The following is a 27,650-nucleotide window of genomic DNA, read 5'->3' on the forward strand; positions in this document are numbered from 1 at the left end:
TACTTCCCCACGGTGTATACAGACTTTATATTTTTCTTATTTCCAATAGAGAAACGAATATAGGAAGTGTTAAACCAGCCCAGCTTTTCATTGAGCTTAGCTCGTATGGCGAAGCGGCAGTTGGAAAAGGGCGAAATTTTGTGCTAATCCCGTCGGCGCATCAGTGATATTTATGGGGCATGCGAATATTTCTGTTTAGAATTGGAATTGAATATTGATTGACCGAATAATTCGATTCGATTTCGGATTCCCATTAATCGAGTTTTCAAATAATTCGCTTTATCAAATATCAAAGCAGCTTACAAACATTATCGGTTGATGCACACTGTTCATATCACGGAATAGTCCTCACAGACTTGTGTGGGATCTAAATTAAGCCTGCATTAAGAGGCCATGACTAACAATAGATTTCTACAAAATGTAGTTTGTTTCTTGTGTTCGGCGAGCGAAGCTGCCATGCTTCCAACTTTTTGGAAGCACTAAAAAAAACGATAACAACGCATGTAGCCATTTGTAATTCAAACATATCGCGTCCCCTGAAGTGAGATTTGTGCACCATAAACCTACACTCGTTTGCTTCGTTCATATTATCGCCTATGGAAAAAAATCGACAAGCTTCAAACTGAAAATGAAAGTTTAATCGTCAAACATGTGCCAGAAACAGAAGGAAGAACAAGCGTTGAGAAAAGAGCAGTGAAGGCGGCAGCAGCGAGCGTTTACGTGTCGGCGTGGCAGCTCGCTAGTAAATGAACAAGACCACGCTGGACTACTTATCCACAACACTCGGTATCTCGAACATTACACCTAGAGTGTTCGAGCGTCGACCATTTTGGAGACTGACTCGGCAAGGTCATGCTGGGATCCTTATCTATATCCCCCAGGTATCTCGAACATTCGGATCGAACGTCAACTAAATTGAGGTAAGAGTAAACGCGAATCTTCCGGAAGTACGAAAAAGCGTTCGTCCATGCAGGCGGCAATTGTTATGAAAGATAATTTTTCAAACACAACTAGCAGCGAGATCTGAAACGGCCTCTTCTGATAACATACCACTCCCTGCGGTGTCGAGCGAGGTTACTTGCTTTCAGCTTACGTCCGGCCGCAGCGGATGCTACGTGCCACCGGAGCCAATCCAAAAGCCGTATGAGTCTCAAGTGACCTTCGAGGGAAACTGCCGCCACACGCGGAATGTGTAGTCCCGTGCGGTGGCAGAGTAGAGAGCGGGACAGACCTGGATTGGCTCGTGGCGTCAGCTTCGGCCGGATGTAACGTGAAAGCTATTGGAAAGACCAGTTTGAAAATAGAACTGGTCAGACTGGTATTTGGACTGGTCAGACTGGTCTAACAGGAAATCCAACTGATGCAACTGGTAGCGAGACTGGGCTAGCGGGTAACCATATGAATCTAACTGGTCACCAGATCGCCTTCTAACTGGTCACCAGATTGGCCTGACTGGTCACCATATTGGCCTAACTGGTCACCAGATTGGCCGAACTGGTCAGCAGATTTGCCTAACTGGTCATTAGAGTTGCCGAACTGGACAGCAGATGGCCGAACTGGTAACCAGACGCCGAACTGGTCACCAAACTGGCCGAAATGGTAACCAGATTGACCAAACTGGTCACCAGATTGGCCTGTTGCGTTGTCACGCATGAGCGCAGCAGGAACGCGCGATTGTTGATAGCCGCCGCGCCAAAAGCGATATCTTCGGCATCGCACTTTTCCTTCATTTGTTCATGGCAGCAGCTGATATAAATCGGTCGCGCCGCCGCCGGTATTGTTCTTCGGTTTTTGTCTGTCGGCAACCTTGCCTGGATTAAAAAGTCCGTCTGCCCTGCTCCCGGTGTCGTCTTCTTGCCGTGGCCTGGAGTCCTGCTCGGCCAAACGCAACAGGCCTTTCGTGTCTAACTGGTTACCAGTGGGAGCCCTCTTTCTCACTTTATTTATTGCCTTTCTCACTTTGATTTTTTGGCTTTCAAATAATTACGGCATCATTGAGCGTTTACTTTTTACTACAAGATTCATCCCTTGAGCCGTGCAAAATACTTTCAGAGGTATGACATTGCTAAAAAAAAAGTAAACATGCAGCGAATTTTTTTTTTTTTTTTTTGCTTAAGCGGTTACCGAGAAATTCTGTAAGTTCAAAACGACCAATATAAAAGACGGAAACGCGGAGCTCGGAAGTAGTAATCGAGTTATTGTAGTTGTATTGATGTTTGTATGCGCTCAATGTATGTTCATCTGATGCTTGTAGAAGGCGTATTGTGTCTACATTTGTGTATAATAAAGATTTCCGAAGCGCACTGGTGGTGTGAACAAATGAAATATTTTTTGTCAAACCAGCGGAACGAGTCAACCAGTGTGACCAGTTCAATTATCATGACCAGTTCAACCACCATGACCAGTCAACCAGTATGACCAGTTCAACCGCCATGAGCAGTCAACCAGTGTGGCGAGTTCGAACCACGTTGACGAGTTCAACCATTATGAAACTGGTCAATCTGGAGGAATAACCAAGTTTGAAACTGGTACCAGTTTGAACTGGTCTTTCCAATAGGGAGGTGTTTAGGGCGCAGTGGTGTAATTCGCCGCCAGATTTGAACGGTTCAGCCACATTCGTCCATTTATTCTGCACGTTGGGTATCAACGCCTGGACGGGTTTAAGTTTAAGTTTAAGCTTAAGTTTCTCCTGTCACGCCTGTTTTACATGGTGCGATTTTACTTCCGATTTTGATGTTGTCACGTCGCTTGTGCGGCAGCAATAAGCGTGGTAGAAGCTGCAGTGCCCAACGTCACAGCTCCGAAAACACAAGCATATGCATCGGGCTTAACATTAACGCTGCTTCTATTCGTGCCAGCTTTTTCTCGTCTTATAGCTTTTTGTAGGATTTTATGTTTCTACAGCTCTGCGGCTTTTAAACATCTGATTGAATTTTTTTTTTGTTCCCCCTAATACTCAGAACCCTACCGTAAAACGCATTCACGGGAGAGCGATAAATGAATAAATTGAAAAGAAAGAGCGAAATTTTAATATCCCTCAAGGAGTTCTGAGCCCAGGACTCCAAAATGTTGACCTCGACGCTCAACCAGTTGAAGCGATAGCGTGCCATTCTGCCCTCCTTATTGCGCGGATGCACTGGTCGGAAGGCTGCGAGTTCATTGTATGTGCTCCAGTCTAAACAATGTTCTGCAAGAGAAGGGAAGGAGTGAAGAGTAAGCAGGTGAACAGAAGCGATGACGTTCTGAGCCATAATGCTCTCCTGGCTAACGCGCTGTCATTACATAAAAACCGAATTTGGTAAAGGAATGGGCAAACGTGCTGCGCCATTGAAACATCTACTCGCACCAACTAAAAAACAATAAAGGCTAGTTCAGAAAATTTTGACTTACGAGGGGAGAGCCTAACAACTGATTTCAATCCGCTTGTGACCGTCCGCTGCACAGGCGATCGCAATCAGTCCCAAAGAGGCTTAGAACCAGTTTTAGCCTCTCCGGTTGTAAGCAGTTCCAAGTGACTGGTTCAGGTTTCAGTTTAAAGCGTCATTCGGGCTAACGCTTTTCATTTTTTGGCGTCGTGATGATCTCTGCTTTTCTGTTAATTAAGCTCTGTCAAAGCCTGACACCAAATCCTTAGATTTGCACAAAGATCGCAGGGCCTGTGTGAATGTTCTATCGCTTGTTTGCTTCGCTGACTCATTAGACGCATTCGATTTTCAGCTGGTGGAGACTACCGTGGACTTAGACTCCAAAACGTCGGTACAAAAAATCCCCTTCGCGATCCCTAAAGAGCTTGGCAAGGACACTTATGTGACGGCTTCAATCACCGAAGAAAAGCCATTCAAAGTTTATCTTCTGGGTCCGACGGGAGTGAAATGCATCAGCGAATGTACTACAGAGACTTTGGGACCTCTAATGGTTCAAGTGAAGCTTCCTGAAACAACGAAGGTACGTGTCATTGGCACAGTATAAATCATGTCTTAATCTCTGGGTAGCTATACGCATTCTGTTTGATAGAATGTCCAGCGCAGCGCGAAGCGCGAGGCGCGTTCTCTTTAATTCCTTTTCCTCTACAAGCTGTACATATATACAACGAGACTACAGCGCTATATAAGGGTCTGCGTCTCACATCTTTCCTTTTCTAACAAGGAAAAGTCAGGTGGCGTAACGTTTTGGTCGAACAACACATCTTCCACTTTCCGTGTGTGTGGCTCGCGTCGGTACATGCAGGAACAGACAGGCGTACATTCGGCGTACTTTTTCGATGTTTGGTGGTTTCGGCGGTCGCTTCAGGCATCGGGACTAAGTATATCCTGTTGCGGCGAACGGACGTATTGCCAGTGTCCACCCAGTATGATCTCGGCTCCTCAGCTCACTTGTGGACAGTGCCGAACTTCTCGAGGTCCACTACTCAGACGTCCGTGTCGATGTTCAAGTCTGGAAGATTTCGCACCCCATGGCGGGAATCAAACCATAGTTTCTGCTTCTTCCTGCTTTCTTCTTCGTATGCCCTTAGTTTTTCTTTGTCTGGGGACGAGGAAGCAGGCTGTTTGAAGACGTTGAAAGAGTTGTTCTGATTCTTCTACCCATTAGTAACTCCGCAGGTGAGTAACCGTTCTTGAGGGGGCTGGCCCTGTGGGTAAGCAAAGTCTGGTTTGGGTTTCCCGACTTTTTCGGAGATCCCTTGATTATTTTTACAGCAGCTTCTGCTGGACCGTTACTTTGTGAATAGTAGGGACTTGAAGTGATGTGTGTAAACCCATATTCTTTCGCAAAGACTGCGAACGATGAATCGGGTCTTTGGAAAACGGTGGTCCGTTGTCACTGATGACTACATCCGGTATACCGTGTCTTGCAAAAGAGGGACTTGCAGTGTGTGACGACAGCATTGCCAGTCAAGCTAGTGAGCTTCACTAACTCGGGAAACCTCGAGTAGTAATCTGTGACAATCAGCCACCACGACCCTCCAACAAAGAAAAGGTCCATGCCGACCTTTTGCCATGGTCTTTCCGGAAACTCCGTGGGCTTCAGTGGCATTTTCCTGTCTCCTTTGTGTTGAAGGCAAGTCCGACATGTCTTCACCAAATTATCAATGTCAGCGTCGATCGTTGGCCACCAGACTGCGTTTCTTGCCCTCGCGCGGCATTTATCTATGCCAAACTGGCCTTCGTGCAGAATGCGAAGAGTTGCTTCCTGGAACTTTTTCGGGATGAAGATTCTGATGCCATGCATAAGGACGTCTTCGACTTCGGTGACATGGCCTTTATGTGACCAGAACTCCTTTAGGCAAGGCTGCAGATCACGATGACTTGGCTAGCCTTTTTGTGTGAAAGAGCGGAGTTGGCGGCAGGGCTCATCTTCTTCTTGTTCCCTTTTCAGCTCTTGCAACGAAGGGGGGAAAACTGGCAGCGTTGAATACAGCTTGTTTATGTAGCCTTCGATCTCTTTTTTCAGCTCGTTGTCCTCGATTTTCCCTTACAGCGAAGACCTTGACAAATCCTTAGCGGCGGTGATGTCTTTGCCTGGAATGTACATGATTTCATAAGCGTATCGCATTAAGCGCATTCGCATCCTCTGCAGTCCAGGTGTCAGGTCGTCAGTCGCTTTCGACCCAAACAGCGAGGCAAGGGGTTTGTGGTCTGTTTCCAGGCAAAACTTACTTCCGCAGACGTAGTCGTGAAACTTCTCGCAGGCCCAGAGAAGAGCAAGGCCCTCCTTTTCGATTTGAGCGTAACGGCGTTCAGACTCGGTTAGTACTCGAGAAGCATAGGCAATGACAGCGTAGCGACCGTCGTCTTGCTGCTGACGTTGGACAGCGCCCAGGCCATACGAGGAGGCATCCGCCGTGACTTTAGCTAATCTCTTCGGGGAGTACATCGCGAGGGCTGGATCTGATGGGAGTAGTCTTTTCCAGTTTGAGAATGATTTTTCCTGCGCGGTCTCCCAGACGAACTCTTGCTTTAATGACGACATGCTTGACAGTGGTTGTAGCAACTCCGCCATGTTAGGTACAAAACGACCTAAGTAGGTGGCCATGCCCATCAGTCGTCAGAGTTCAGTCTTGGAGGTTGGCCTCGGCATCTCAGTGACGGCTTTTATCTTGTTCTCGACAGGTCTTACGTGGTTGTTCTCGATGCTATGCCTCAAGTACTGTATCTTCGTGACGCTAAAACTGGCATTTGTCTCTCTTCAGGGTCACGCCTGCGTCTCGAACTCGCTCGAAAGTAGCGCGGAGTCGTTGTTCGTGCTGTTCCTTCGATGATCCCCAGACAAGGATAACGTCCATGTGGCAAGCAACCCCTTCAAGACCCTGGAGAATGTCACTCATGCGCCGTTGGAAGTATTCTGGGGCAGAGCAGATTCCAAATAGTAGGCGATTAAAGCAAAAGCGACCGAAAGCTGTGACGAAAGTGGTCAGCGCTTTACTTTTCTCGCTTAAAGGAATCTGCCAAAATCCTGATGTGGCATCCATTTTTGAGAACCAGGAGGCTCCTTGCAGCGTCCCAAGGGTGTGTTCCACCGCTGGAATTGGATGCCATTCACGTAGAACGAACTTGTTGAGCTCTGTATAGTCTACACAGATCCGCAGTGCTCCTGACGGTTTGGGTACCACCACCATTAGAACACACCAAGAGGGGGGTTCTGTTACGGCGGTGATGAAGCCGATTTCTTGCATCCGTAAAAACTCCTCTTTTGTCTTCTCATACAGGGGCACAGGCAGCCGACGAGGAGACGTGAGAGCATGCGAAGTAGCTTCAGGTCGAAGCAGTATGTCACACTCTTGTTGTAACTTGCCAAGACGTTGGAAGACCTCCGGGAAGTCTTTGTCGACGTTCAACACCGAAACAGAGTTGAGGGAGCTGAACAGTCCCAAGTGATTGATGGCTGGCTTGCCGAGAAGTGCGGTGCGGAGTAGCGGAAGGATGTAAACATCTTCGACGCTTTCTCGGCCGTTCAACTTAAAATGGAGCTTGGTCAGTCCCGGGATGCGAAGAGCTTTTCCATCAGGTTCCTGAAGTCGACGTGTTGTGGGGTTTAGAGGGATATGCTTGAAATGTTGATGGTACTGTCGTTCTGGAATGACAGTCTCGTCCGCCCCTGTGTCGATCTTGAAGATCAGTCTTTTCGCTTCTACTTGCAGAGTGACTTCCCAGGTTGACGAGGTAGTTTCACCCACCAAACCAAGGAATCCTGGCTTTTTTTCGATTGTCTGCAGCATTTGCACCGACCGGCAAAAAGTCGCATAGTGACCTTTCTTTCCGCACTTTTGGCACGTGCCATTCTTTGCTGGGCAGAGAGCTCGCGCGTGCCGCTCTTTACCGCACCGGCCACATGAGCGGGCTTGATTTTTCTTGCCGCTGCCTTTTGTGGGTTGATGCTGCGCCTTAAGGCCGGTTCAGACACTTGCGTTTGAGTGCGTTTGACTGCGTTGCGTCGAGCGCGGAAAGGTAGTCACCGGCACATCTGTGCTTCGTATGAAGCGTGGAATCCAATCCAAGGAATCATCTTGGCACGCGATATAAGCAGCAGGGATGTCCTGGTTTCTCGCTGCCGCAACGCAGTCAAACGCAGTCAAACGCAACTGTCTGAACCAGGCTTTAGACTGTGGCTTGGCGTCGGAGTCGTGTTTAGCAGGCTTGTTCTTTCTCGCGTGTAGGGCATCCACGGCTACAGTTCCTTTGAGATGGCCTTGATGGAGTTCTGCATGTTGTAGCTGAGGATACTCGTTTTAACGCGCCATGGTGAGTGCCTTCAAGAGTGTGAGGTCGGGGTCTAACTGAAGAGTTTGCGACACCTTGTGATTTTGGAAGCCTACGACTAGCCTATCTCGGGTCAGTTCTTCGCGGAGTTCTCCGAAGTTGCAGGTGTCCGTTAGGGCATGGAGAGCTGTAGCAAAATCTTCGACGGACTCACCGTCCAGCTGGACTCTGGTGTTGAATTTCGCCCGTTCGAAGATGACGTTTCTTCGAGGAATGAAGTAGTTGTCATAGCTCTTGAGCACCAGTTTTTCTGCTCATCGGACGTCAACTTGAACGTGTGTAAAATGTCCTCTGCCAGGGGGCCCATTAGGTACACCAGCGTGTCGACTTGACTCTCCCTTGGACGGTCGCAGAGTCCCGAAGCAGCGCGGTAGCGCAGGAACCGCTTCTTTTATTGAGGCCAGTCTGACGGCGACGAAACCGTGAATGGGTCAGGCGGCGTAATCTGGAACGAAGTCACGTTCCCTGGCTTGGACGTTCCATCCGGTTACGGAGAATCAGGTCCGTCGGCAGTTGAAGAGCATAGGTCCGTAGTGGAGGCCGTAGAGGTTAAAGCCAGGTTAAGGTTTCAGGACAAGGGCCATTAGGGTGTGCTGACCTGTCGTTCGGGAGAAGAGCAGTGGTCAGCGTATCCCACTTCTGACACCATATGTTTGATAGATCGTCCAGCGCAGCGCGAAGCGCGAGGCGCGTGCTCTTTAATTCCTTTTCCTCTAAAAGCTGTACATATATACAACGAGACTACAGCGCTATATTGGCGACGTGAGCGATCGAAAGCGTCGCTATGGTCGGCCCACTACAATTGGTCGAATGCTGACTATGACGTCAGCAAAGGATGTCTCATCGACGGAAATAAGAGGAATGTAAAAACTTCAATTTTTACGGTGTTGGCAGTGTTGCTTTGCGAGCGCTATCATTTCCGGCTTCCACCGTGCCCATTACAAACACCATTGAACTTGTTGTTCACAAGGTAATGACATCACGAAAGGTAACCGAACGAGGGCGCCACCGAAACATCTCGCCGCTACTATAAGAGTCTGTGTCTCACAATTCCCTAAGCTTCAGACCTCGCAGAACGTGGATCATCTTGGTACAACCTTCCGCGAGTAGGTCTAATGACATTGTTTTGAAATAACAATCTTAGAACAGATAACTTATCGTTCAGAACAAGCGTGTTTGCTTACAAAATCAGCGAAACTTGCGCATGCAAAGAACCCTGATTTCAGAGCGTGAAACCTTTGTCCATGACTTTTGCCGGCAACATTGCCAGGTTGACTTTCCGTCAAAAATGCAGGTTGATTCATGCTAGTAGACCTTGTGCGAGAAGAGTACTGCGCAACCGGGCGTTATCATCAAACAGCCACAAAAGCTCTAAATATTTGCGGTGATGGATACTAAAAAGACAGAAGTTTCCTTGAAGACATGCGCTATATTTCTTACCGCCTCCGCAACTCATATGTTATTATTTTCTCTACACGAGTCTCACGCTATTACGCGCAAAACAAACTTCATGAAAATGAGCGTTAGGCGTAACACTGATACTACTGGGCCAAAGCCCGGAATTATCGCAGACGTGTGCCTACAGGCCTTTCTCGCTTGTGTTGCTTTGGTCGCTAATCTACCATTCTGCTTGCAGAATAAGCCTAGCGAAACTGAATGCTAGACTGAAACGATTTGAGAGTATAATATAAACCTGAATTTCTCTAATGAAAATTCAGGTGAATCGAGAACCGGCTGTAGGACGTAGCTTGGTCTTGACCCCGCGGAGCTATTCAGTGATTGAAGCCAGGTCTCAAATAAACGAGCTCATTCATGCGGATTCATCTGTTCATTCATTCGACTTTATAAAGCTTAGTTCATGCGCCGTACCCTTAGTTCTTTCTTTGCGTAAAAGAGGCTCACTTTAAAGGCTTAAAAGTAAACAACTTCGACAGAAATCTGTCTGATTATAAAAAAATCAAAGAAAAAAATTAAGAAGGATCGAACCTCACTACAAAAGTTCTATCAACATTCCCGAAGGTTTGGGACCAGCTCGACCCTTTATCACGTGTGACTCTGAGGTAGATGTAGTAGAGAACTGTTTTTTTTTTTTTTTTCACGGTGTGGGAGAGCTTTAAGACGTAAAAGTTTTGAAAGAGTTTTCAACGACCTGCTAATAATCTTTTTTTATTGTGTGTGTGTGGATGCACCAGGATTCTAGATGCAGACGTTTCCGCCAGTGTTACTCTCACAAGAGGATCTCGCTTTTGTCGGAGGACACGCAGTGACCTGACTTCGCTGCGTGTTATGTGAGGGCACTTGTTTGAGGGTAGCTTTCATTGAAGTTGTATTTGTGACGTAGATGCGTTCTAAGAAGGAACGCATGTACGACACCGTAGATGCGTTCCGGGCTCAGGCCTCGAGACTCCTCTTTTTCCGGTCTTGTCTTGGTGAGAGGGAGTCGACGACGGAGGGTTAGGATTCCATGTTTTCGGAGTGTATTTCTCGTGAACTTTGGAGGGTGCTTTACGGAGTTTATTTTTTGCTCGGGAATTGGGGTTAATCGGAGTTTATTTTTGTTAGATTCCCAATTCTTTGCTATTTGTAGTTTATTTTACTACGTAAAATTTTTAAAAAATTTTAGAAACTAAATAAAAAAAGGTTCAGGTACCATCACCCGTGGTCCTGAAGGAATCTAGACGTGCTAAAAGGCCAGCCCCTTTTGTCAGTAATTCTTGATTTCAAAGGAAACTGAAGTGAAATATCCTCGGGACCACTGACCTTCTGCTCTTATAAATTTTAGTTGGAAAAATTCGTCTTTTTTGATGGTTATTTTGTCGTTGTGACCTCGAAATTCGGAGTTTTCGGATAACTCTGAATTGACAGAAAATTTACCGGCGAGTGCTTTTCGGATTTTCCCGGTTTTATACAAAGGCACGGAAACTTGCGGATGGTGGAGACCGGCTTGTGAGTCGCCACTATCCCATGTTGTTCGAAGGGTGCGTCTGATGGACTCGGCGACGTTCATTACACGCAGTAGGCGGATATGGCTGGAAGGAGCCGGGGTCGAATACAGACGGAGGCGGCTGGTTCCGAAACGTCGGAAACTTCTTTGAAAACTTTGGTTAGAGTTTTAATTCTTCATCATTCGTAAAGACGGCCACGCTATCTCAGACCACGTCTGCAAACTGTTCTGAACTCTTCGGCTTAGTCGTCGACGATTTATTTCAGACAGAAACATGGACGGTAGTACTGGAGAAAAAACGTGGGCCCGTTAACGTGAGCGTCGTGGTGATGACAAAGCAGCGAGGTCACGAGGACGCCATAAGGGCCGAGAGCTGCATTCGACACGTCCAAAGCACCAACATGATTGTGATATACAGCAGAGTCACCAAGGGTGGCTTCCGAGTACTGAATGCCACCGTCACGGCCACCGTCACCCTGCCCGGAAAGGATGAAACGGTATTTCTGCCTTTACGGGACGACGGCAAAGGTAATCTCAGAACTTGCATAGCCTGGCAAATTGGTCATAAAAGAAAAACGTTCGCCCAGAGGAGCTATTCGGGAGTACTAGGTCCGGCAACATAGTTTTCGGTTAAAACGTTTACTTTAGATATACTGCGTTTACTGACAGGTCAAACCACATTTTGTTTTATCCGAAACGATTGAAAGCTGTGCCTGAACATTACCCTCAAAATTCGAAACATGGGAACTCAGTATTCCTGATGTAAAAAAAACAAGTTCCAAAGCTGAATTTGAAGTTCCCGCGTGATCCGCACCTAGTGCAGTGACGTCAAAGTTTGAGTTGTCCTTCAACTCGAGTTTCACTCACGCCTCCTAACCGTGCAAACCGGAAGTTTCGTGTTCGCCCTCGTCCTGCGATCGCCGCGATCACGCTCTTCTCCGTGCCCGCCGCCTATCGTTTTGAGCAGACGACGGTTCACTCTCGAGTACGAAGTTTTTCTGAGACCATTTCATCGATCTCAAATTTTCCTAAAGTGTGACGTCGAAGAGAACGTGCAGTGGAGTTTTGTGGGCGACATAAGGGTCCACGTCGGGCCGGTTCTGAGTGAAAGGCTGCCCCGGCGGTGTCACAACCGAAACTACGGTACACAGACACCAAGCCCAGTTGTTTTGACCGTTTGCTGATTTCCTTTTCGAAGTCTGAGAGGTTGTCGGGCACCGAAAAAAAAAAACTTCGTCTGATTTCCTGACCCACCGACAATCCTCAGTGCTACATGTGACGAGCGCCACCATGCTGTCCAAGAAGGATAAAAAGCCAGGACGCGGCATCAATCCGGACTCCGATTTTTGGTATTTCAAAAAGAAGGGTCGTAGTGCGTTCGCCATTCCGTTAAAAACATGCTTTACGAATGGGGTTATAAAATATTATAAAAATGCTGCGTACGAAACTTGTCAATTTCATAACTTTTCACGTCACAAATAAAAGAAGCAAGGAGGTGTTACGAGGGAGAGCAATACGCTAAAAATAAAAAGGCGCGCGCGGGCATGAGAATTTTTTTTTCGCGTTGTAATATTTTTGTGTCTATGACTACAACTTGCATCGTCTTAGTCAACAAAAAAAAAAATACGAGCTTAGGGATGTCGGGCTGAGACTAAAAGCTCCGCCTTCAGCGCGAGCTTGCTGGCTTCCGCGGTTCATTGGTTGCGCGTGCCTGCGCGTTCACCCTTGTGTTAGCAGGGGCAAGAATTTCGCTCTGAAGGCGGAGCTTCCACCCTCAGCTTAAGGGTAAACGGTGTATAGTAGTTGGTTCAGAACGCAAAATATAAAAGCACGAAAATGATAACGCCGAACGAACGTACAGTAATAGGCATACGTGAACGGAACACGTGAATTGTGTCTTTTCTACTGGAAGAGCTATTCTTTGGTGCAGCCGAATAATGTCCATGACGTAGCGCACAATGCAACGGCCCGATCAAAAGAGGTAGCTGGCTAAAACCTGAATTGGTAATGTTTAAAACCGGAGCGCTCCTAGGAGATGAGGGGCATTCTCAAAAACAACGGTCAACGAAAGTCTGAGTTTCGGTTTCCTCCACTGTACCACGGCCAGCACTGTCACCGCGGACCTGGACCTCGCATCCCACCCCGGGTTACCTCGCCCTAGTCTTCGTGGATTGTTCGACGTGTAAATGTGATGCAGCCGGTATACTTATCTTTTCGTGGGTTCATCAGACGATGAACTATTAAAGGTCAAGGCAATCCGCGTCGCAACAGTGAAAGGAAGGAGGACAACAACTTACGAATGATAGAAAATTCTGAAAGCCCATTGCGAGACTAGGTACTGGCCCTCCTCGAAGTTTAACAAAGTTGAAAACGAGCACACACACAGACGCACACCTAGCTCGTGTAGAACAGCAATCGGTACAGAGTTTAGCTTCGCAGTTGCGACGTGGTTTGCTCTCGCTTTGAATGTTTACCTCATAATAAAGTCACAAAAAGAAACGTATAATTTTACTGCATCACTCGCGCATGTAAATCAATACACGCAGACTGCGGCGACATACGCTGCGGTGCCGTAAAAGGTAGCGGTACGCTGGTTCGGCAGTTGGCCGTGGTACATGGAGAAAATCGAGACTTCACTTGACAGTTGTGTCCCTTAATGCCAGTCAGCCGCTAGGGGAGCTCCGGTTTTGCACATTACTAATGCTCGACTGAACTACGGACGTCGCGAAAAGTTTGCCTGGCGTGCTGTCTGCACTTTCTGCCACCCTCGCGTACTATAATATAGTGCATAGGTAATACCGAAATCGCCAATTATTAGAGGCTGAGCATTGTTTAGCAACACGACATGCGTAAAGATTTTTGTATCCAATCACTCAGGTTATAGGCAGCCACACATATGCATCTTACTTAAAGAAGACGGCGATAAATGTGAGTAAGCCGGCCAGCAAAATTCCCGCGTCACACGGACAAAGCTTGTTGTATTTTCGTTGCTGGCACCCGCCTTGAAGAAAGACACAACGCACCGCACCGGCTCAGCACAATGCGGACATTTATTGGTCCTCATCGTTCCAAGCCGCTACCCAAAACCCCCGCAGAGCAACGACCTTCTGTAAACGACGGAACTTCTCAATGAAAAGGCCGATTCCGCTAGCCCTCCTCGCGGAGGAGATGGCCAGAGATTACTTAACACGCGGACCGGCTTATCGAGCGCTATGTTCCACCAGAGTGCATACAAGCTAACGTTGCGTTTTTGGCCTTTCATCCGTCGTTACCCAGGCGCGGATGTGAAAGCAGACGACGGCGAGTACGCATCCTACTTCACCCGCTACCAAAAAAAAGGAAGGTACAGCGTTAGAACCGACGTGACGGTGGACACAAGCGCTGTACTGGGACCCGCGAGGCCGGGGACGAATGCACCACCCCCTCCTGGGATACTGCGTGCTGCGAGATTGAGAAGGGGTAAGCGTAATCCGACACGAGCTGTAAAAGATTATGGCTATACGCAGGGTATCCGTGGTCAGACAGTATCGCCTGTGTTCTGTTGCAACGCCAAATCCTAAGAGAGGATCCACCTACAAAAATAAACCTATATTAGCAGTCCTGCGTGAATGTATAGTAGTCACGTCTGTGGAAATTGAGCATCGTCAAAAGTTTCAGCGCGTGTGTCACCTGGGGTGACGCATGGATTCACTGACGATGACCTAATGCGGAGGCCCCGTTATTTCGTGGGTACTGCATGGATGAACAATTGGCTTGCTCCGCCCAGCCGAAGCTTTGAATTTCACCCATTAATGTTGGAATTAAGTATGAATATTGAAGAAGCTTTTATCCCGACGTCAGAGCAACTACGGCAAGCAACTACGCGAGACCCGTACGCACTTGTATGATCAGGATATGCGAATAAAGGCGATTGCCGATGCTGAGGCGTATAGCTTTGACGTAACGCGCCGCTTCACACGCAGCAGACGGAGATTACGAATCCTGAAAACACCGCGGCGGTTGGCGATTTTGTTTTCTCAAGCATTTAACGATACCGCCGACTGTCGCCCTACGCCCTACGCTAAGCTACGCCAGATACAACTATAACGTCATCAACCAAAACGGATGTCATTTCCAGTGGTGGGAAGAACCGATTTGCAGCTCTCGCTGTAAAAAGCAAAGCCTCGCCCACGCAGAACAAAGCTGGTGTACCAGTGGACACCGACTGGTACACTAATTCTCAGTGGCAGGTGTGAAACAACGAGGATCTAAAGATTTTACTAAAAAAAGATTAAGTTTAATTTTAGAATCACTACATGCGGTTATTCGCAAAAACAAATGCCTTTAAGCACAGTTTTTTTCCGCGCACTATTTCGGACTGGGACTTGCTACCAGAAACCATTATTCAGTCAGCCAATTTCATTCAGGCATTAGAACGGTACCCAATTCGATAATGAATTTCTTGTCTTCTTTTGTATTATTGTTTTTGTCATTTTTTCATGTGCACCCATATGTTTCATTTTTGCCCCTCCTGCTTGGGCCAGAGAACTGGCCTGCAGTATTGTAAAATAAATAAAATAAATAAATAAATAAATATTCAACCGCCTATTTCGCGGTGTCTCATTCTACGACGCTTAGGAAGGCGTGAGCATTTACCAAGTAGGGCATTCTTCTGCCGGCATTTGAGAGCGGATCTTGTTCCGAAAATTTTATGTAGACTGGGTAGTGTATATGAAAAAAAGCACGCGCCGAAGGCACGTGTAGCTAGATTCGGCAGGCTTTCAATGCCTGCCATGCTATCAAGCATCAATTGCTACATTGGCTATCCGTCACGCCAGGTCTCCACTTATCAAAAGATGCAGAGACGTGGCGGCAGCGACCGGAATATCTGGTCAGAATCGCAAACCTCCGTCCAGCCATGAGCAAGAAACTCCGAAATTCGAATGGAGTAAAGGCGCCAGACTCCCGTTTCTTTGTGTGGCCACATAGCAGCGTTGCGGTTGTGTCACAGCCAACGAGTGTGGAGCTTTAATATTCTCCTGCGCATATGTTAGTAAAGAAATGCATGTACTCTCTTTTGAGAGTAATATATATTTAATATTATGAATTCATTCATACAAACCGTTCAGGTAGCGTATTTTCACATGGTCTACAGGTTTTGTGTCCGAGTGACAAGGTCCGGGTTCCGAGTGCCAAGTACTAAGGACACGGACTCCGTCAATCCAACAAAAATTGTAATTTTGTCCTTGGCTCCGGCTTCTGTACATGCGGAAGCAAAAAAAAAAAATTGAAATTTGAAAATTTATTTGTTACCAATTTTATTTCCGCCTACGTTTCTAGAAAATACCAAGAGTTCTTATTTCCACAGTGCCACTGTTCCAAATCTCGAGCAATTTTTTTTTTTCTCTAAGGAGTGGACAACGCAGTATCCATTGTTTCGTCATTGTTTTTTTTTTTTTTTTTTTTTTTGCCGCCACGGCGCGAAAAACTTTCTCGACTTCTTAGACGCCTCCGTCTTGACACTGCGAAGCAAAGTCTCGCTGTTTTCAAATGGTCTGTGTTTGGTGCTACACTATACTGTTGGTCTCGTATTCAACCTTATTGCGGCTCAAAATTCGTGTTCAGTGTGTTATACATGCCTGATTTCATCTCATCTTGTGCAAAAAGAAAAAAAATAGTCCCTAAAAAAATTGTGAAAAAAACAAATATCTTGGTGTAAAATATGTGACTAGGACAAAACTGCAAATTAGAACTACGGAACGTTATTTGCTCTTGCGTTTGGAGCTTCGAAAGAGCAGAAGGTTTGTGTACGTCTTGCCATGTTTGCAGCTTTCATGAGTGGCAACATTTGAACTCTCGAAATTTTTCTATTTTTGAATTTTTGAGTTTTGCACCTTTGATAACAATAGGCCAAGTTTGAATCGAGCTGGCTTTCGATGTACGCTTATTTAAGATATAACAATCATTAAATCAGAGTTTGTATCCAATTAAGCCAATTAAAAATAATATATTTTTTCAGGTATAGATTATATAAAGGAAACAACACTGCCAACTTGAGATGAAATGCTTAAAATTCGAAATTCAACGTCATGTAAAAAAATGCGTAGTTTTTATGCTGTCCTACTTTTAATACGATACGCTTTATAAGTGTTCTTATATATGCAATAAGATTTATTTTACCCATATGATTTCGTCCTAATAAACCGTGCGTTTAACGATTCCATATATGTTACCTCCATTCTAATATAAAATGACATGGGCCGTTGCCAAATCTTTTACTTAATGATTATATATATGCTTGTAACGCGACCAAACTATTTATGATATATCTCACGTAGAAGATTTTGACGGGCGTGTTGGGACAGATGTAACAGTGAGAAAGCACGAAACCAGCAGGAGGAAGAAAACAGACATGATGTCTAATCCTTTCTCCTGCTCGTTTTGTGCTTTCTTACTGATACAACTCATGTATCATTGAGTAAAAAAAAAGCATGTCTGGTACATCAGAATTTTAAAAAAAGTCCATGCACATGTCCAGATCACTTATAAAGTCTTATGATTGACAACTTTTCTTTCAATAAATTTATTTAAACCTCATTTTTTCTTTATCAACCATAAAAAGTAAGCTTCACAAACCTGTTTTTTCGGCAATAAAGTGGCGAGATAAATTATTTTCAGAAGCATACCGGGCCGAGTGCGAAATTTCGCTTCTTTCATGCGGCCGCATTTTCGCGTACACAGGCGAGGTTCGCTCAAAACTTCTCGAGTTTCTTTTTATTTGAGGCAGTAACAAATCACACAGATAAACGGAGGAAATGGATGACAATACATAGCATATTAAGTATTATAAGCTCACAGTAACGTTTATGGTGATAAAAGAAACTGATTTTAAGGGAGGTAAACATTACTCTTTACGATTCACTTTTTTATGACAACCTTTTATCACGTGCTGTTTGTTACGCGCAGTCGTTCTGTGCATATGATCGTATGCTCAGCGTATATACTTATGCTTTGTTCAATACACCGCTCGTTCGTCGCTTGAAACGCAACTGCCTACAAAGTTGTAAATGAAAAAGAGAAAGAAAAAGAAGCAGGCGATCCGTTGTTAGCGCCAACTGTGCGCCCATATTTGTACACCTCAGGAGGGCCGAATAGTAGGTGTAAAAATGTTCGCCGTCCACGGGTAAGGAGGACACACGCAAAGACGCAGAGAATGCCGACTGTTTGTTTAGAGCCGTGTAGCTTCCATAAATAATTGAGAAACCCTAATTGACTGGCATTACCTCTCTGTCATCCTCGGCAGGGCCCGGAAAGATGTGCGCAGCGTCAAACTCATCTCCAGAATGCAAGAAAAAAAGCTTGGGCAAGTTAGCGGAAAAGAGGCTCCCGTTTCGTCCTCGCTTGAAGGGGAGCATGCGCAGAGGTCATCGATATGTAAGTGAAACCCATAGACACCCTCAACTCGTTGACGTCACGGGACGGCGGTGACGCTGCTGTCGGTACTGCGCGTGGGCAAGCGCTGCACTCCTCTCGAGTTGGGTTTTTGCGCACGCACAGTGCTTAGTCTAGGTAAAGCAGGCTTGTCTGCGAACTCTGTGTTGGTGGATAGGTGAACAAAATAATGCACGAAGAATTGTGGAATTCCACGCGCGTCTCCTAGCAAGCGCGCCCGTAGCCGAACGGTTATCGTGCTTGGCTTCCAAACAAAGGGCTGAGGCTCGACAACACCGCCTCCAAAAAAGATGTCTCGAATGACAATTGATAAGGCGACGAGTCACTAAAGCAAGCTATGAACGTTTAACGGGGCCAACTTGTGCCCAAAACAAAACAGAAGGAGCTGCTAGCGTCGCAGGCGTCCATGTCAGTGTAACAACAGCATCGAGAGCTGGGACGAGACTGACTTCGGCTCGCCTCGTGGAGCCCCATGTACACGCGTGGTGCTTTTGAAACAAGCGGCGCATAAGGTTCGGTGTGTAGAATATTCGAAAATCGAACCAGCAACAAGGTTATCGAATTTACCAGAAAGCGACATTTACAAAAAATAACAAAATGGTGCGTCCACTCCCAGGCATCGAACCTCGGCCCTTTGCATGGGGGCCAAGCACTATAATTCCTAGATATATTCCTAGATTTTCGGAAAGCTTTTGACTCTATAAAGCATGATATTCTTCTTGGAAAACTACAACGATATGGTATAAGGGGATTAGCTCTCGAACTTATCAAGAATTACTTGTAAAAGCTTGGTCTGCTGGGCAAGCTGGTAGTGGACATTCATATTAAAAATAGCGCAAAAGAGATGGGACAAAAAGACGAAGAAGCACACAGGACAAACGCGTTTGTCCTGTGTGCTTCTTCGTTTTTTTGTCCCGTCTCTTTTGCGCTATTTTTAATATGAAAGAATTACTTATCAGCTTGAAGACAATTCACATCTCTAAACGGTTTTACATCACAAACTTCCCTTATACAGTTTGGCGTTCCTCAGGGTTCAATCCTCGGACCTTTGTTATTTTTGGCATATATAAATGACATAGTTAATATACCGCGAACCCCCGATATTATCCTGTACGCGGACGACACCAACGTTTTCTTTTCCGAGGCAAATCTCGATGAAATTGAACAGTGTGTAAATTGCTGACTTAATGAGCTATCTCAGTGGTTGCGGTCTAACCAAAGTTAAACACAGCGAAGACAAAATATGTTATATTCAGGTCCAGAAATAAACTTGTTCAGCGTAAGTTGAATGTTACATTTTTAAACTGTACGACAGAAAGCAGTTCGGCTGATAAGTTCCTTGGGGTTTGGTTTGAGGAGTTTTTAAGTTGGACGAACCATGTAAATAAAATTAGATGTGATATATCACGTTCAATTGGTATACTGAATAAAGTCAAACACTTGTTACCAAACTGGCTTAAACTGCAGCTTTACTATACTCTTGTGTATTCCCGCCTACAGTATTGTCTTTTAGTTTGGGGAACCACGACAAAAACAAACATTAAAAAAGTTTTTCTTTTACAAAAGAAGGCCGTTAGGTTCATAGATAATTTAGGTTATATTCAGCATACATCGCCCACATTCGAAAAATACAAGCTATTACCCATCGGACATGTTTTTTCCATTAAATTAGCGAACATTATATTTGACGAGATAAAGCGGGATGAAACCTCGTTCTTCAACGCCTACCTTCATAAGCCTGCCGATTACACTCTTAGACACACCTTTTACATCAAACAAAATGTTAGAACAAACTATGGAACTCAAACACTTCATTATCAAATCGCTGACTTACTGAATACTCATGCAAATATAGTTCAAACAGTACACAACTGTAGCAATCTCCAGATGTTTAGGAAAATGACCAAATTATATTTTCTTTCAATCGAACAATATGCACCTGCCACTTGTGCCATTAGTTCAAATGTGCAAATGTGATCAATTATATTATATGTAACAGTGTTTGTTATTTTTCACTCAACTTTGTGACTCTTCAAATGTTTTCATCTGTAAACTTGTTTTGATGTGAATTAGGTAATTGATGTTCATTTTTTTCGGTATCCTTAGAAGTACGTGCCGAGTGCTGTAATGGGGACTGGTGGCCACGTCAGAGGACTTCGCGTCTTCTTTTGCCGCAGCCTCCCAGACATATGCATGTCGAAATAAACTATTATTATTATTATTATTATAACCATTTTGACAAGGGCGTTTTTCTTTCTTTATCGGCAACAATTGCAGCATAAAATAGAATTCCGTTTTGCCACAGATCACCCAAGCACTTCTGGGTTGACTAAAACTCTTTAATGTTTTTGATTGCGTGGAACAATTGCGCCTAGTCGGGGCAGTGTCGGCAGACCTACAGTGCACAGACTCGACTTGAAAGACAACATCAATGAAGTGTTTACGTACAGGTTGGATATGCGGGGCGACGTGCCAGAACTCCAGTCACGCTTTGCATATGCTAAATAAGCCAAGTAACATGAATAGGTCATAAGGGACAGTGTCGTCTTTCTTGACTGGCAGGTAACGAATTGTCACGCAGGTTATGCACATATCGTTTTTAAATGTTCGTTGCAGAATGTCCCAGAAAAAGACCGTGTACGAACAGTAGATGAAAGTAGGTTCAATAGCTTCGGGCGTCTAGCACTGGAGGCAATCAACAGACCACAGCACAAAAATCGCATTTTCCCTAAGTCAAGGTTTAGCCGGCAATCAGCCACTGTGCAGCTTAAAAGAAGAAAGACCGTACAGCTGGCTGGACGCACATATTCTTCACTTGACATAGCACATCCTGTCCTGGACACAGTCTGTAAAGTGAACGACATAAAGGCGCAAGGAAGAGACACTCCGCCATACCGCGGGCTAGCCTTTTCTTCATGACATCGCCAAGGTATTGCTTTGAAAACCGCGCATGTAAAAACTTGGTGGCATCTCTTCTTTCAAAAACCCGAAGAGACTTCGAGGCTTAGAACGATTGCTCGTGACCAGCACAGCAGTTAGGGAATTCGCCAGTTTCAGCTGGGTTGCTGTGCGCAAAAAAGGGGTGATTCTGGTCACGTAAAAAAAGAATCGCGAAATTAGCTGCCTCACAAAGAGATGCGTGAGTCACAGACCGCCTGACTTGACACGACGGAAAAGGTTGTCCCTTCGCATTCTTCCCCAGCCCGATTTCCAAATGAAAGTTGAGAACACCCTATCTAATTTCTGGATGTTTGTAGGCCCACATGCGAGAACTTGGAAACACAAACCAGAGTGTCGCAACCAGAAAAAGGTTGCAGACTGTGACTCGATTAGCCCAGGTTGACACCTTTGTTCTTAAATCTGTTGCCATTTCAGTCCAGTAAGATGTACTATAGTCCTGTAATATTGCAGGGGTACTCCGAGATAGGTGGAGGGAGTATCTACTTCAGCTTATTCTTGCATATAGAGGAGGATTTGAGGCCGCATTTCCATGCCAGAATTCATAGCATTTCTGCAAGTTTACAGCAGCTCCTGTCGCTTCATAGTACTCCTTTGTAACCTTTACCATTTCGGTTACACTACTTTGTCAGTGCGAAAAATGGCAACGCTGTCAACGTACGCTGACACTTTAACCTCTACCATGATTAAAATGTATCGTTTAATATTTTTGCTCGCCTTCAGTCACAAACAGAAGGGTTCCAAGTACAAGGAAAACAAAAGGGGTGACAAGAGACAGTCTTGTCTCACTGATGACCACACCGGTATACTTTTTGATACATTGTTGTTTAGCAAAAGCCTATAGTACATCCTCTGTACGCTATGATTACGCCTTTAGTGATAACATCTGCCCATTGACATGTGACAGAATCCTTTCTGACACGTCATGCCGCACACAATCAAATGCTTTTTCAAAGTCGAGTTGAATTATAGCTTCTTGGCCGTCCTCCTCTCAAGATTCTATTAAGCTTCTCGCAACGTGTACGGAAGTTTGTGTTGATCATCCTTTTATACCGCAGGTTCGATGGACACCGATATGACTGCATATAACGCTTTGAAGTCTGCGCCTGAGAACTTTCGTAAATATTTTATAATCTTATTTACATAACTTAATAGGTCTGTAACCCCTAACGCTACGTCTCTTGACTGTGTAATCGGACTTGGGAATCAAGACTGTGTGGGCTACAGCAAATGAGCGCGGCAGTTTCTGTTTATCGTATGCCTTTCTAAAGATAAGAAGAAATAAAGGGCTAATTTCTTTTTTAAAGAATTGGTAGAATTCCGCGCAAAGACCGTCAGGATCCGGTCTTTTTGGCCGTGCTCATTAGTCGATTGCTTGTTCAACTTCACCTGTGGTTATCGCCCCTTCCAGCCATGTTTTCATTTCCTCAATTAGTTGAGGCATGAGCCAAAAAACTCTAGTTGTGAAAACCTTTTTGGAGGCGGCTTTTTTCCCGAACAGTTGCCTATAATATTCGACAAAGGCGCTCTCAATAACATCTGCATCATTACTAATCTCGCGATAATCTTTTTCTTAAATTTATTTATACAGGGCATACCTTTTTTCGTCAGTCAAGGCTCCCTTGGTCGATTGTTCAACTAGAAAAAACTTTTCGGACCGTGAGCGTACAACTGCCAATTTGTATTTGTCTTGGTATAACTTTCCTAATTCTGACTTCCCAAATCGTATATCCTCAAGGTCTGCGCCAGGATTTGCACTCTCTGCTTGGTAAAAGGACCGTAAGTTTCTTTGCAGTTGACGTTCGCAAACTCTAAGCTGATACTTAATATTGCTAGACGTTTCAATTGCGGTCAATTTAACATTTTCTTTTAAAATTTCTCAAAATTGATTTAGGCCGATTTCTGTTTCCCCCACCTCTTTTAGGAGCTCGGATACAATACCCACAAACCGTTCATCATTTAGAAGTGCGGTGTTGATTTTCCAAAGCATCCAGTGGAATTTAAAGTTCGTGTTCTGTTTGTTCCTTATATAAACGGTTACAAGACAGTGATCAGTAAAAAATGACGGTTTAACACGATATTCCTGTACTTGCTGTATAATGTCAAAGGACAATTAAATACGGTGAAAGGAGTGGTGTAACAATATTCAATTAGAATGTTTCTCACTGTACACGAGCTTACTGGCACTAGTTGGACTCAAGGATACTCGCACGCAACGCCACTGGCCAAGAAACTCCTTTGTTGCGGTGTAATTTCAAGGACAAAAGCCACCCTTCTCATTCAATCTCTTCTTTGCAAAATTTGATGACATAACGTGGAGATCGCAGTACACCCCAATGATGATATTTGAATGCGGTTCATAAATTAGACCCGACCATTGCGTGGGCACTCAATTTGGGCTCGTGATAATTACTAGCTCGAGAAGCATTCGGGTAGTGGCCCGTGTCCAATCGCTGCAACGAATAGCCGAACCATAACAATGTCTGGAGCTCAGCGCGTGTCCTCTGCTTTGTTAACCCCAGCGGATGACTATGATCAACATTGGCGGCATATAATGTATAATGCCCTAACGGGCCCTCAAGGAATAATAAATGAATGAATGAATAATGGGCTCCAGATTACGTGGCCGCTTGTTCTGGCTGCGAGTTGAGGGGGTAAACGCTGCTCGTTTTTCTTCAATTTTTTTTCTGGGACTTTTTTGCGTGGGGTGAAAAACGAACGCGTGTTTCATAGGTCATTACAATACAATACAATACAATAAACATATTTTTCCAGAAGTACTGGAGGGGTCCCAGACAAAAAGCTGCTAAAAGCAGCTTGACTGGGTCTGGGTCCCCCTTATACATGGCAGCAGCTCGGACAGCAAACATATAAAACACTTTACCATGGTGATAAGAAAAATAAAACAAGGTCACATAACATTGGAGTAGCAGAAGGACAAAATTAGCTATGAACAGTTAAAACAGTAGGTACGTAAGTCTTTTTTGCCGATTGTGTAGATGTTTATGTTGTTCATTAACGTCAGTAATCTGTTCTAGGCGGTATTTGCTCACAGTACAAAAACTGTTGCATCGCCACTTTAAGCCGGGCGCATGATGAAGCTTGAAAATGAGTATCGATATTCATTCCTTGCTGCAATCAAGGTGCCTACGTCATTGAGCCTACATGAGTCGACGATATCTTTTAGGAGGGCGCCACTACTATCGCTTCTCGTCGACCGCGAGGCTCTATCACGTTCATCGTAGACACAGTTGAAGTCGCCCATTAGAACCACAAACTTCTCGCATTCCACATAATCACGCAATAATCTAAAAAAAAAAACTGTTATCGTTCCAGCACGTTTTTCGGTGCTCTGAGCGGTGGGAGCGGGCGTAAAGGGGTAAAAAGGCTATAATTTGGTAGAAAAGGGGCTGGGTTACAAGTTTGTTAACACACGAGCCTCATGGCAGCTCTCCACGCTACTTGTGCGCTGGGGTGCCCAATGTCGTTAGACCTGGTCTTGGTGTCCCCTGTCTAGAGCTCACATCAGCTCACAGTGCATAAACACATATTAGCCGCCACTGGTCACCTGACACTGTAAAATCACTACAAATAAAACGACCGCACTCGTCTGTAATTACATGGAGGTTTGATGGTTCCACAGACCTTTTTTTAGAAAAAGAAGACATCCACCCGAAAAACCCACGGCGTGACTAACGCACACTTCGTATCGAAAAAGAAAAGGCTCAGCACTTCAGCATTGTCGTTATCTGCCTCCATTTTTGTCTCTTGCGCTGCAAGAAAATCTGGTTGCTCATAAAAAAAAATACGTTGCAACTGATACTGTTTTCTTCACGAATTTAACCCCCGAACACTTAAGCTGGCAAAACTGAGAACCGTGATAATTTGGTTCCAATCTACCCAGCCCCCAAAAGGCAGGAAGCATTAAACAAATAGATCGCACATGGCACAAACTAAACAGAAATTTCTGTCCATCTTACTTGCATTGTTACGCAAGTTCCATGAGCCACGGCTGCCATACAGTTCACCGCGGGTCTCTAGATGTTTGACTAACCCATGGGGCTTGAGGTCTGTAGTGGTAACGGACCCTCTTGGCCACCGCGTCCGCCATTTATCTCGCACCGTTGCCTGAAAACTCGTCGGTTGGCCGCCCTCCTGCGTTGCTGGTGGTTCCATAGTTCGCTTTGCACAGCTGTTCAAGGCTTTCATGTCGTCAACGGTGTCCTCTTCGTTTTCAGTGCCTTCGAAGGCCCCGGACCCTGCTTGTGAGCCACCGCCTTTTGGACTTGGTTCAAGGGGCAACAGGCGGCGTGCTGGCTCGCTGCCTGGTGGTTGAGCGACAGCCGTGACCGTTTGCGATTCCGCAGTGAACGATGTTGTCGGAGGATGGACCGAAGTGCCTGCGGTTGCGCCGTCTCGACTGAGAGGCCCGAGGCTTTCAGGGGCTTCACCTTCTGCTTCTTCCGCTTCTGCCTGATTCATGTCGTAGCTCTGCCGTGTCGTCTTCTATTACGGAGTGCGCCACGTCTGTGTACGTCCTCACGCGTTCCTCCCTGGTCTTCCCAAAAGGTCCGCAGCTCTCGCAGCAAGAAACGCGGCATTCCTTACGGATATTGTCACGGGTGGTGATTCGTGACCAATAAACAAGAAATAAACAGAAATAAATAAACGTTTAATGTGGCGAACTTGTGCCAAAAATAAAGAAGGAAACAGAAGAAAGCAGAGCGTCGCGGGCGTCGAAGTCGGCGTGTCAGCAGAATCGAGCGCTGGGGCGAGACTGACTCGACAAGGTCGCGGGCGGCCTCTTATCTAGAGTGCGTCGCTATCTCGAAGATTCGGCGAAAGCGGTTCGAGCGTCGCGTGATCGGGGCGAGAATGAACACGTACTTTCTAGAAAACAAAAGCAGGATAAATGATAGAAGTTACGGGCGGTACATGAATAAACGGGAGCTTTCTGGAGGACCGCGACCGAGCGTTGCTTTCTCAGCCTTGCGCGCGGCATTACTCCCCCCTTTAAAAGTGCATCGCCCCGATGCAGTGTAAAACAAATCAAAATAAAAAAAGAACGATAAACTAAAGAGTCTTTTGGAGCACAAAAGGTCCACAGTCCTATCGAGCGTAGTACGGCTTCAGGCGCACGACGTGGACGACCTCAGGTCGTGGTGGGCGGCGTGACGATGTTCGTGTTCCGTCGGGCATCACCTCGTAGTTCAGATCCCCGAGTCGACGAAGCACTTTGTAGGGTCCAAAGTAACGTTTCAGGAGCTTCTCGCTGAGACCGCGGCGGCGAATCGGTGTCCACACCCACACCCTGTCTCCGGGCTGGAAGTGGACGTCCCGACGACGAAGGTTGTAGCGGCCAGTGTCGACACGTTGTTGAGCCTGAATCCGAAGTCTGGCGAGATGACGGACTTCTTCTGCCCTTTGGGCAACCACCTGGGCGTCATCACTTGCGTCGTCAGCCACTTCGCGGGGTAACATAGCGTCCAGCATTGTCGTTACCTTGCGCCCATGCACCAGCTGAAAGGGTGTCATTCCGGTGGTCTCTTGTACGGCCGTGTTGTAGGCAAATGTGACGTACGGCAGCACCTCGTCCCATGTCTTGTGCTCCACGTCGACGTACATGGAGATCATGTCGGCGATGGTCTTGTTGAGTCTCTCCGTTAGCCCGTTGGTCTGCGGGTGGTACGCCGTGGTGCGGCGATGGCTGGTGTGGCTGAGACGAAGGACTTCTTGCGTCAGCTGGGCCATGAATGATGATCCACGGTCTGAGATCAGGACTTCGGGAGCGCCGTGCCGGAGGACGATGGATTCAATGAAAAACTTGGCAACTTCCACAGCAGTTCCGGAAGGAAGGGCTTTCGTTTCGGCATACCGCGTGAGATAATCTGTGGCGACGATGATCCAGCGATTTCCCGACGTCGACGGCGGAAAAGGGCCAAGTAGATCCATTCCGATCTGCTGGAAGGGTGCTGTTGGCGGAGGAATTGACTGCAAGAGTCCGGCCGGCCTCGTCGGAGGTTTCTTCCGTCGCTGGCATTCATGACATGATCGCGTGTACAGGTGGACGGTTTTGGGGAGCTTGGGCCAGTAATACTTTTCACGAATACGTGCCAGGGTCCGGCTGTAACCAAGGTGTCCGGACGTCGGGTCGTCGTGGCAGGCTTGAAAGATCTCCTCCCGAAGGTCGGTCTGGATTACCAGCAGCCATGGCGAGTTGTTGTTCCCGAAGTTCTCTTTGTACAGTACACCTTGTCTAATGGCGAAGGTCGGCATCGCTCGTGAAAAAACACGTGGCACGGTGCTCCCGCGCCCTTCCAGGTGCTCTATTAGTGCGCGCAGCTCAGGATCGTCTCGTTGACGCCGGGCCATGTCGTCGATGTTCACTGCGCCCAGAAAACACTCGTCGTCATCGTCGTCGCTGCTGCCGGAAGGTGTTGCGACGGGAGCTCTGGACAGGCAGTCGGCGTCGCTGTGCTTGCGGCCTGACTTGTAGACGACGGTCATGTTGAACTCTTGTAGTCGGAGACTCCACCGCGCGAGGCGTCCTGACGGGTCCT

General features: G+C 46.2%; 1 protein-coding gene across 1 annotated transcript in view; it reads left to right on the forward strand.

Moving 5' to 3' along the window:
* The window catches only part of LOC120841552 (calcium-activated chloride channel regulator 2-like), an 89,350-nt gene that overhangs the window by 9,698 nt on the left and 52,002 nt on the right, over positions 1 to 27,650 (forward strand). The window contains exons 3-6 of the mRNA XM_040212450.2: positions 3,718 to 3,945; positions 10,968 to 11,229; positions 13,978 to 14,160; positions 17,984 to 18,114. Coding sequence (XP_040068384.2) covers positions 3,718 to 3,945; positions 10,968 to 11,229; positions 13,978 to 14,160; positions 17,984 to 18,114 — 804 coding nt within the window. The remainder of the gene's footprint in view (positions 1 to 3,717; positions 3,946 to 10,967; positions 11,230 to 13,977; positions 14,161 to 17,983; positions 18,115 to 27,650) is intronic.

The sequence above is a fragment of the Ixodes scapularis genome, unplaced genomic scaffold (genome assembly GCF_016920785.2).
Source record: "Ixodes scapularis isolate PalLabHiFi unplaced genomic scaffold, ASM1692078v2 PGA_scaffold8__174_contigs__length_109621045, whole genome shotgun sequence".
NCBI classification, from domain to species: Eukaryota; Metazoa; Arthropoda; class Arachnida; order Ixodida; family Ixodidae; genus Ixodes; species Ixodes scapularis.